The 12,059-nt window shown below is 36.9% G+C and overlaps 1 protein-coding gene across 3 annotated transcripts in view; it reads left to right on the top strand.

Annotated features, from left to right (window-relative positions):
- SOAT1 (sterol O-acyltransferase 1) overlaps positions 1-12,059 on the top strand; it is an 80,348-nt gene that overhangs the window by 51,768 nt on the left and 16,521 nt on the right. For 2 of the 3 annotated variants that reach the window (XM_023640234.2, NM_001301149.1), the window contains 7 exon segments: positions 2,633-2,781; positions 3,968-4,027; positions 8,200-8,307; positions 9,646-9,928; positions 10,625-10,703; positions 11,214-11,295; positions 11,604-11,649. In XM_023640234.2, the coding sequence (XP_023496002.1) occupies positions 2,633-2,781; positions 3,968-4,027; positions 8,200-8,307; positions 9,646-9,928; positions 10,625-10,703; positions 11,214-11,295; positions 11,604-11,649 (807 nt within the window). 3 annotated transcript variants of the gene reach the window in all.

Raw genomic sequence — 12,059 nt, forward strand, 5'->3', positions numbered from 1 at the left:
TCATTTTGCTGAGAAAGGCTGGCCCTGAGCTAACATCCGTGCCCATCTTCCTCCACTTTAAATGTGGGATACCTACCACAGCATGGCATGCTAAGTGGTGACACATCTGCCCCTGGGATCCGAACTGGTGAACCCCAGGCTGCCGAAGCGGAATGTGTGCACTTAACCGCTGCACCACCGGGCTGGCCCCTCTTCATTTCTTTTTAGTCTTAATTCTCTCTCGTCCTCCATCTATAGCTTTTCTATATTTCTGTCCTCCAGACTGCTAAGTCTATCCTCCACTATATCAGCTCTGTTATTCAGGGATTCTAGATTTTTCTTTATCTCATCCATTGTGTTTTTCCTTTCCAACATATCTGATTGGTTTTTTTGTATTGTTTCAATCTCTTTTGTGAAGAATTCCCTCTGTTCATTAATTTTGTTCCTGATTTCATTGAATGGTTTATCTGTGTTTTCTTGTAACTCACTGACTTTTTTTATGGTTGCTATTTTGAGTTCTCTGTCATTTAGATTGTAAATTTCTCTGCCTTCAGGATTGATTTCTGGGTGCTTGTCATTTTCCTTCTGGTTTGGAGTAGTAATGTATTTTTTCATACCGTTTGATGGCATGGAGTTGTGCCTTTGCATAGTCACAGATTCCACCTACTGTCACTGGGGGTGGGTCAGGAGCTGTGTATTCTGAGCTTGCCACAATCGCTGGCATCTGAGCCTGCTCTTAGAATCTACGCTGACAGCCTTGTCTGTAATTGCCGGCTAGCTCGCTCAATGCTGCTGCTTTTCTAATGTATTTATGGGCATTCTGGCTGACTGGCTGAACTGGAGCGATGGGCAGGGGGTATGGGTGCTTTCTTTCACGTGCATATTCCCAGGGGCTTTCTCACTCTGCCCTCACTCTCTGCTTTCTTGGGGTGCTGGCTTAATGAAGACACTCCCTCAATAGCTTAGCCACCTTTGTGTGGGCCTTTCCCACTGGCTGTGAGGGAATGTGGAGAGCGAAGGTGTTCCTGTGGAGAGCTGCTCCTCCCCTCTCTCTTCTCAGAGCCACGCACGTTCCCGTGCCCTGGTGTGCTGCTGTTCGGGAGGAAGAGGGGATCTTCTTACCTTCCCCCACTTCCTTTCAGGAGGTGCAGCATCTCCACCTTCAGATGTATGACTCCGTGGTTCTCTCAGATGTCTTTTGTGTTCTGTGAATGTTCTCTGTTAGTTTATGAATGTCATTTTCATTATATCTTAGGAGGAAGAGTCTAAGGAAAGAGCTCACTCTGCCATGATGCTGACCCACTCCTCTTTAGGCATTACTCTTTTTTCTTGGTGAGGAAGATTAGCCCTGAGCTAACATTTGTGTCAGTCTTCTATTTTTTTTATGTAGGATGCTGTCACAGTGTGGCTTGATGAGCAGTGCTATGTCTGCACCCAGGATCTGAACCTGCGAACCCTGGGCTGCTGAAGTGGAGAGCATGAGCTTAACCACTATGCAACTGGGCCGGCCCCTTTAGGCTTTACTTTTAAAGGACTTGGTGAAACTTGTGATAAAACAGAACCTGGAAAAATGCTACTTGAGATATTTTAGGTTCAATCTAAATAATTTAGTTGGAGCAAAAGGCACTTTTTTTTTTCCTTAAGGAATTTGTAAGTAACACTTGCTTTCTTTATATAGATGGGCCCTATCAGTTTAAAAATATCCAAATTTATAATTTGAGCATCCACAGTAGGTCATCTGTTATTATCTGAAGAAACTTTTTTTGCTTAATACTTCTCAAAAACTTGTGGATATGTAAGTTTTAAGATGTTGAAGATTGTCTGGGACCAAAATGTATAACAATTTTATATTATGAAATTATGTGTGTTTTGGTGAGATAAATATATGGCTATGGAGGTAGGAATAAACATTATTTTGTAAATGTTGGTGTCATACAGTAATGACATGATATAAAATATAAATATTTTTTTATATTGGGGGTCAAGGTATTGCTTGAGAAGAAAGGGGACTTAAAATTAATGGTGATATGATACTGGTTTTTACTTATTTTTTTTTAAAGATTTTATTATTTTTTCCTTTTTCTCCCCAAAGCCCCCCCGTACATAGTTGTATATTCTTCATTGTGGGCCCTTCTAGTTGTGGCATGTGGGACGCCACCTCAGCGTGGCTTGATGAGCAGTGCCATGTCTGCGCCCACGATCGAACCAATGAAACACTGGGCTGCCTGCAGCGGAACGCGTGAACTTAACTACCCGGCCACGGGGCCAACCCCCTGGTTTTTACTTTTTATTGTTTTCCAGATAAAACTTGATGAGAAAAAAAATAGACTATCATTTTTATCATTTCTGTTATTTTGCTTTTGTATATCATTCGTAGGAGTTCATTTAGTAGGTGATTGTTTTGATATCTTGATTTATGCTTAAAAGGTTATAAATCTTTAAAAATACATAAATCATCATGTTGCTTTTCCAGTAGCCATTTCTGAAACTAAGGTTAGCAATAGAAGTCATTTTTGTGTTTTTACTCTGAACTCACTTAACATGGATTTCTTTTGATCCAGCTCTGTTAAAGAGAACCCTTTAGAAAAATGGTAATAACTCATCAGCATTTGTTAGTTCCTAATATTTTCCTTTATTTGTTTTAAAATTCTAGGAATTAAAGCCATTTTTTATGAAGGAAGTTGGCAGTCACTTTGATGATTTTGTGACCAGTCTCATTGAAAAATCAGCATCATTAGACAATGGTGGATGTGCTGTCACAACCTTTTCTGTTCTTAAAGGAGAGAACAACCATAGAGCTAAGTAAGTATGAGTATTAGTTCTTTTAATGCAAACATCTACTCTTCTATAGCTCAGTGGACAGAATTGCCATAAAAATGACTAGATTCACCTCCTAGCACCACTTTTTCTTATCTGTGTGTTGACTTGGGCAAATTATTTAAATATTTGAAGGGCAAGCTTCTTCATCTTAATGTGTGCATTATAATAAACATGCATACCTCATTTAAGACTACACTAATAAAATAATAGAGCCCACACTTGTTGGATATTTTACATTTAAACCAAACAAGGACTCTGTGAGGTAGACACTGTAACTGTCTGCATATTACATATCAGGAACTGAAGCAGAGAGCAGTTAACTGTTGTCCAGGAATACACAGCTGGAATTTGAATTCAGAGTCTGTGCTTTGCAGCACATCATTATACTGACTCTGTATTGTGCTCTATACAATACTTGTAATAAAGTACAGTTCAATTAGTATATGTGTTTCCAATTCGTCAGTCATCCAGAGCAGTAGAGGGATGGCTGTCAAAGGCCAGTGTGTACTAATTTGCCATTCCGTGCTTTCCTTGGGTTTATGCCTCTGTGGTCTCTGTCAGTCTCTCCCATTCTGGAGGACAGTTTTAACCAGAAATAGTCGAAAGAAGTGCTGGCAGTAGTGCAAAAAGCCTTAAAGAAGATGATAATGCTAGATGTTAAGATGCGTGATTTTAGTAACTAGAGGCAACCTTTAAGATCAGTAGGCTTTTGAGGGTTGTTGGAAGTCTTTTGAAATTAGGGAGGGAATCTTAAACATCATGCAGATTTGGAGGACTGACCAATAACAGTATGTCAACTGAAGTAAAGTATGGCTGGGGGCCTGTCTGACCTCCTGGATATCTAGGAGAAGGTGGAATGGTGTTCAGTGTGTGTTGCCAGGAATGCATTTCCATAGGTGGGCTATGGGGCCCCTTTGAATGCTGCTCTAGTTAGGTGTGCCTCGTGTCTCTTCCAAACCAGATTTGCGTGTACCTATCTCATAGCATGTTCAGAAGGAGTAAATGAGGTAACACGCGTAAAAACCTTAACACAGTACCTGGATCACAGTGAGAAGGCTGTTGATGTTACATGCTATAGTTGGTAACATTCTTTCTCTTATCCTTAGGGTTAAATTTCTTATCATACTTGAGGTACTTATATTTTGTTTTAATTTTTTGCTCTTCTCAGAGATCTGAGAGCACCTCCAGAACATGGAAAGATTTTTGTTGTAAGGCAGTCTCTCTTAGAGTGAGTATTTTTTGTTGCTTTTGTTAATTATTAGCTTGAATTAAAAAAAAATAAAACTATTCTGATTGTTAGAATCACTGCTTAATCTGTGAATGTTTAATGAGTTTGTTCTATATTCATATAAATTATTAGTTTTGATACTTCTTTTTGTACATTTGTCTCTTGCTTCTTCTCTCTGATCTTCTGGTTCTGTATCTTGTTGCAAAGGAAGATTTAGAGATAAGAACAGTTATCTGTCCTCTGATAAATGCCTTGAAGTTGTGCTGCAGAGAATTGGTTACCCAAAGAACTAGAACAGAAGTTTTATAATTTGGTAAACCACTTTGAGAGAGTTTTGGTGTTGCTACCTTCTTGATATACAGGCATACCTTGGAGATATTGCAGGTTCAGTTCCAGAACACTGTTAACGAAGTGAGTATCACAATAAAGTGAGTCACACGAACTTTTTTGGTTTCCTGTAATATTAAATGTAATATAAAAGTTACATTTATACTATACTATAGTCTGTTAATCATATAACAGCATTATGTTTAAAAAAAATCTATGTACCTTAATTTAAAAATACTTTACTACTAAAAAATGCTAACCATCATCTGAGCCTTCAGTGAGTCATAATCTTTTTGCTGGTGGAGGGTCTTGCCTCCATGTTGATGGTCCCTGACTCAGCAGGGTGGTGGTTGCTGAAGGCTGGAGTGGCTGTGGCAGTTTCTTAAAATAGCACCACAGTGAAATTTGCCCTGTCCGTTGACTTTTCCTTTTATGAACGTTTTCTCTGTAGCATGTGATGCTGTTTCATAGTATTTTATGCACAATAGAACTTCTTTCAGAATTGGCGTCAGTCCTCTCAAACCCTGCTGCTGCTTTATCAACTAATTTGATGTCATATTCTAAACTCTTTGTTTCAACAGTCTTCACAGCATCTTCACCAGGAGAAGATTCCATCTTAAGAAACCACTTTCTTTGCTCATCCATTAAAGTTTTATCATGAGATGGCAACAATTCAGTCGTATCTTCAGGCTCTACTTCTGATTCTAGTTCTCTTGCTATTTCCACCACATCTGCAGTTACTTCCTCCACTGAAGTCTAGAACAACTCCAAGTCAACCTTGAGAGTTGGAATAAACTTCTTCCAAATTCCCGTTGATGTTGACATTTTGACCTCTTCCCAGGCATCACAAGTGTTCTTAATGGCATTTAGAATGGTGAATCCTTTTCAGAAGGTTTTCAATTTACCTTGCCCAGATCTGTCAGAGGAATCACTATCTATGGCAGCGCTGTAGTCTTATGAAGTTTATTTCTTAAATAATAAGACTTCGAAGTTGAAATTGCTCCATGATCCATGGGCAGCAGAACGGATGTTGTGTTAGCAGGCGTGAAAACAACACTGATCTCATTCTGCATCTCCATCAGAGCTCTTGAGGGACCAGGTGCATTGTCAATGAGCAGTAATATTTTGAAAGGAATCTTTTTTTTCTGAGCAGTAGGTCTCAATGGTGGGCTTAAAATATTCTGTAAACCATGTTGTAAACAGATGTGCTGTCATCCAGGCTTTGTTGTTCCATTTACAGAGCACAGGCAGAGTAGATTTAGTATAATTCTTATGGGCCTTAGGATTTTCAGAACAGTAGATGAGCACTGACTTCAGCTTTAAGTCACCAGCTGCATTAGCTGCTAACAAGAGAATCAACCTGTGGTTTGAAGCTTTGAAACCAGGCAGTGACTCATGAAAGTCCTAGATGACATCTTCCAATATCAGACTGTTTCGTCTGCATAAAAAATCTGTTGTTTAGCCCCTTCATTAGTTACCTTAGCTAGATCTTCTGGATAACTTGCTGCGGCTTCTACATGAGCACTTCGCTCTGAGCACTTCACCTTGCACTTTTATGTTTTGAAGATGGCTTCTTTCCTTAAACCTCATGAACCAACCTCTTCCAACTTCAGACTTTTCTTCTACAGCTTCCTCACTTCTCTCAGGCTTCACAGAATTGAAGAGAGTTAGGGCCTTGCTCTGGATTAGGCTTTGGTTGAGAGAATGTTGTGACTGGTGTGATCTTCTATCCAGACCACTAAAACTTTCTCCAGATCAGCAATAAGGCTGTTTCACTTTCTTATTTGTATGTTCAGTGGAGTAGCACTTTTAATTTTCTTCAAGAACCTTTCCTTTGCATTTACAACTTGGCTAACTGTTTGGTGCAAGAGGCCTAGTTTTTGTCTTATTTTGGCTTCAACATATCTTCCTCAGTCAGCTTTCTCATTTCTCGCTTTCGATTAAAAGTGTAAGACTGCAACTTTTCCTTTCACTTGAACACTGAGAGGCCATTGAATGCTTATCAGTTGGCCTAATTTCAATAGCATTGTGTCTCAGGGAATAGGGAGGCCTGGGACAGGGGGAGAGACAGGGAATGGCCGGTTGGTGGATCAGATCAGTCAGATCGGTCGATTACGTTTGTAATCTTCTATGGGCATGGTTCGTGGCATCCCAAGACGATTACAATAGTAACATCAAAGATCACTGATCTCAGATTACCATAACAAATATAATAATGATGAAAAAGTTTGCACTATTGTGAGAATTACCAAAATGTGACACAGAGACATGAAGTGAGCAAATGTTAGAAAAGTGTCAGTGAAAAATTTGCTTGCCACAAGGTTGCCACAAACCTTCAATTTGTAAAAAAACCCGCAATATATGTTAAGCACAATAAAGCAAAGCACAATAAAATGAGATATGCCTGTGTAAATTTTTGTTGTCTCTTCTTTGGCTAGCAGTTTAGAGACTTCATAGTTTTCTCAGATTTACTTATTTTAGACTGCTGATTGTATGGATTTCATGAAAAAATTAGTAGGCAATGAAAATTAATTTTGGTGACCTCATTTGTGAACTGAAAATTAAAGGTACACTTTGGGTGGGTAATGAATATTTGCTTTGCCATGCTTTGTGAGTAGATTATTTATTTACTCATTCATTCATTTATTAGAATATTGCTGTAATTTAACCTGTGTTAGTGTAGGTCATCTGAAATAGCTTTGTAAAAAATTATCTAAGTGTCTTAATATTCTTATCTTTAAAAATGCATCTTATGCTTGCTAGAGCTCACTTTCTGTGAGCCAATTCACCTGTATTACTTAACTTTGATGAGAAGGCCAAAGTTTTTTGAATATGTAACGTAGAATACCATTTCAGTATTTTGTGACATTATTGTTTGAAGAGATTTATATTTTAAAATCTGTATTTGGGGGGATATGTGGGCTTTTCACATAAAAGGTAATATAAAACAATTACTTGGAACACTATAAGTAAGATTTTAATGATAGAATTGTACTATATGAAAAATAAACAAAATTAAAATACCATTTAATTAGAAAATGTTTTTAACCAAGAAAATGAAACACATTCTATGGCTTAGGTGGGCTTTTAGTAGAATTTGAAGATCCTTAATCTAGAGATTTAATAGTATTTTAGATTCTTCAGAAAGTTATTTAGAAGATTAGCATATATTTTTCTAAAAACAAAGCTAAAAATCTTTAGTCAAATATAAAAACTTATTTAGAAAAAGTCATCTAGAAAGTCGTTGTTATACTTTAAAAGAAAAGTAGCTCAGTCTTAGTCAAATAAAAACATCTATGAGGATAGAAAGTAAAAGCATTTGTAAATGGTGAAGTTTATAGACACACAGGTGGTAGTTGGTTATCATCAACAATATAGAAATGCATATGTGAATACTTCTTGGAAATAGATATATTTCCTGTATATTAGTTAAGTGTAGAGAGTGGAATGTAAGAAGGATTTTTTCAAAACTTTTTAGCGTTTGAAATAGTTTCTGTGTTGCCTGTTTTCAGTGAATGGCCTTTTGTCTACCTTTGAAAGCTACTGTTCCTGGCAGGTTTTCAAGAATGCACACCATTTGTTTTAAGTGTTTGATATCCATGCTGTTTTCTAGGGGGCAGTATCATTTTATTGGAAAGAGCCTTGTTCTAAGCTCTTCCTTAAGTTTTTACATTGGTCATTTCATTTACTCTTTCTACCTCAGGTTTAATATTCTCTGATTACTGTTTGAGATGTTTTTGGAGGTTGGATTAAGCATCTTCTGAGCAGCTTTAAAGTAAAGTCTTTATGGTGTTTTAAGATTAAATATAGATTATTAATTTTATTTGTTTGGACTACATTTACAGTGAGCTGTTTGAGGTGGACCACATCAGAACAATATATCACATGTTTATTGCTCTCCTCATTCTCTTTATCCTCAGCACAGTTGTCGTAGATTACATTGATGAAGGAAGGTAAGACAAGAAAGAAAAAGGTGTTTGGACAGTTGATGCATGGGGTATTGGGAGTTTTCACTATATTTAAATTTTGGTAAAGGGTGATTTGGTTAAATTTGCTTCAGAAAACCCCAAAGCAGCTGATTTGAGGATGAGATTCCTCTCTCCTAAAAAATACAACTAATGAGAATATTAGAGGGCTGGCTCTGTGGCCTAGTGGTTAAGTTTGGTGCGCTTTACTTTGGCAGCCTGGGTTCAGTTCTCAGGCTCACACTACACCGCTCGTTGGTGGCCATGCTGTGGTGGCATCCCACATACAAAAAAAGATGAAGATTGGCACAGGTGTTAGCTCAGGGCAAATTTTTTCTTCAAGCAGAAAAAAAAAAGTTTCATTACTTTTGTTTTTTAAAATGGTCTATTTTAATAGACTGTAATTGGTAGTTACTAGGTCATTTTCCTAAATTGGAGAATTTTGTGTATATGATTTGCCAGTTTTTCTACTATGGTATGCATTTCAGGTTGTTAAAATAGCTTATTGGAATTTAACCTTTAAAATACAATATATTTCTTTTTAATATAAAAATCAAATTGTAACTTTAAAAATCTCAGTGTGGTAATCAGACATTGATTTATGTGCTTTATTAGAAAATTAAATTTTAAGATAATGGTATAATAGTATATTAATAAATTTTGGAATTTACCCATTTCCCTCTGAAAAATCGTCCTTTGTACATAACAGCAATTGCTGATTAAATACTTTAAGTATTAACTTTGCCATAGAATATTGTAGAGTTTAAAATTTATTAATACGAGAATCTAATCTTTGAGAAGTTCAAAGTCTTATTATTCTAGGTTATCTTAGGTATCTTTTCTTTTTGAGGAAGATCAGCCCTGAACTAACATCTGCTAATCCTCGTCTTTTTGTTGAGGAAGACTAGCCCTGAGCTAACATCTGTGCCCATCTTCCTCTACTTTATATGTGGGATGCCTGCCACAGCCTGGCTTGATGAGTGGTGCCATGTCCGCACCTGCGATCCAAACTGGTGAACCCCAGGCTGCCGAAGCAGAATGTGAGCGCTTAACCGCTGTGCCACCCGGCCGGCCCCTATCTTAGGTATCTTATGTTCAAAGGCCATATTATCTTAGCACTTTTAGAAAATTTATTGTTGAGATACGTTGTAAAGCCGAGACTTAGAAGTGGTTCTCTATCTAGGACAACTGTTACATCCATTACTTCAATGTATTAATGTTGTTGTATTTCCTAAGTTTGAGAGTTTTGGGTCTGAGTTGAATTCTGTGAATCAATGCATATAAAAAAATTTACTTATGTGTTCTCTCTGTGCTTTTTCTTCCTAGGCTGGTGCTTGAGTTCAGTCTCATATCTTATGCTTTTGGCAAACTTTCTATTGTTATGTGGACGTGGTGGACCATGTTCTTGTGCACACTTTCAATTCCCTATTTCCTCTTTCAACGTTGGGCCAGAGGCTATAGCAAGAGTTCTCATCCAGTGATCCATTCTCTCTTCCATTGCTTACTTTTCATGGTCTTCCAGATGGGGATTCTGGGTTTGGGACCAACATATGTCGTATTAGCATATACACTGCCACCAGCTTCCCGGTGCATCGTTATATTTGAACAGGTAAGGTTTTGAGTGTTGCCCAATGCAGTGCTATTATTAATTAAAATAATAGTAATACTAATATTCTGTTATTTTTAGTTGCATTAGTTGGATAAATTTTCATATCTGGTTCTTTGTGCTATTATCTGTAAAATTAAAGTGTTAAACTAGATCATCTCATCTCTTAAAATTTGTTCTAGCTTCAGTGTTATTTGATTCTTGATAATTGAAATAAATTATATTGAAATGTTCTGGATTAATTCAAATTTTATTCTTGAACACTTTTTGTAGAAGTCATCTAAATTATAAAATATTTTTGTAATTAAAAACTCTACTTTTGAAATGTCAGATTCATTTAAATAAAGGATTTATTTTGTTTATACACCCTTCAGAATTTTCTGACTGATATTGGCTGTCTGTAATGCTTTATTTGACTAATGGAAAGGAACGTTCCCAACTTTCTTTGAACCAGCTTTTAATTTCTTAATTTGTAATATACTTGTAATAGATAATGCTATTACATGCAAAATGATTTGAGTAATGACTTGTCCCTTAGAGTTTGTTTTTCATTTGCTTTACTTTATAAAAGTGACCTTGAGTTGGTGTATGCAAAATTAAGAAGTTCTTTATGTGACTGTAATCTAGTGTTGTTCTGGGGTTGCTTATAGGAGATGACAATAATACAAAATTAATCTTTTTTTCCCTCTCCTTTTGTAGATTCGCTTGATAATGAAGGCCCATTCATTTGTCAGAGAGAATGTGCCTCGGGTACTAAATTCAGCTAAGAAGAAATCAAGTATGTAATTCCATTAGGTTAAAGGATTATTCTTAGGGTATTTCAGCCTTTGGTGTGTACTGGGATGGCATATTACATTCTGTAGATGTTCTGTTTGATTTTAAATATATAGGATCCATACTGGTTTGGAAGACTATCTCACTATTTACTGATTGTTGCTGTTTTGCCTTTGTACCTACAATTTACCCAAAACATTGATCATTAGACTCTTGTAACGTTGCATTATTTTTTAGAATCTATAGACTCATCACACCCATGTATGCTTAACCTTTTTGAGTTGCTGCTTCAAACTTTAGAGGTTATCTCTGAGTCACAGCAATAACTTACTTTAGAGGGATTGGTAATATTCAATTAATATAAGAATGAGAAGCCCTCATGTTGGGAAGAAACAGGAGGAGTTAAGAGAGGTGGTTTTATGCTTCCTTATTCTGTGCTTCCTTATTTTTGCCTTTTCGTTTTGCTGAGAGAAATTGAAGTGCCTCTGATATAAGCCTAGTTTTCCTTTTCCAGGGACTGTTCCAGTACCCACAGTCAACCAGTATTTGTACTTCTTATTTGCTCCTACCCTCATCTACCGCGACAACTATCCCAGGTACTGGCACCATGAAGTGGACGTGTGGTGAGCACCAGAAGTGTGGTGTGAGTGAGGTGAGATAGGTAGGCAAGGGCCAGTTCATGGAGGGCTGCAGAGAATATAGAATGAGTTTTAATTTTCTTGCTGGCATGGGAAGCCCCAAATGGTGATTCTAGCAATCCAATTTGATTACACTAGTTCTTGACAGAATTCGATAAGGATTTCATATGTCAAAAATGATGTTCTGTCTGGGAAAAGATTGTGAGGATCTTTATTAAAGTTAAATTATTTACTTTATTTACAAAGCTTATTTTGTTTCTTTTTAGGACTCCCACTGTAAGATGGAGTTATGTTGCTATGCAGTTTGCACAGGTAAATTTTTTCTTATCTGCCTTAGGTTTGTAGAGTGGTGGGAAATAATAATATAATCTGTTTAAAGTGATGGTAAATTCATGTCTACTGGGATCTCTAGAACTCTTTCTGAAGTCTTTTAAACTATTTCCAGTGCAGTAAATGGTGTTTGCTTTGTCAACATCTAAAGTGATTTTCCTCAATGAAAGTATTTATTTGAATTAAAGTAATTCCATTTGGTTGCTTAAGCGTCTACATTAATTTCCCCCTCCCCTCCTGGTTTTTTAGTTTTGGATATTGTATTGTGTGGGTGTGGTCTGACACCCACCCCCCCCACTCCTTCCCCAACCCCTATCAGAATCATAAATTCTTATCTCAATCAAATACCCATTTATGAAGTAAATTCTTTTCTTATAGGTTTCATGCAGCCA

This window comes from Equus caballus, chromosome 5 (genome assembly GCF_041296265.1).
Source record: "Equus caballus isolate H_3958 breed thoroughbred chromosome 5, TB-T2T, whole genome shotgun sequence".
In the NCBI taxonomy this organism is placed as follows: domain Eukaryota; kingdom Metazoa; phylum Chordata; class Mammalia; order Perissodactyla; family Equidae; genus Equus; species Equus caballus.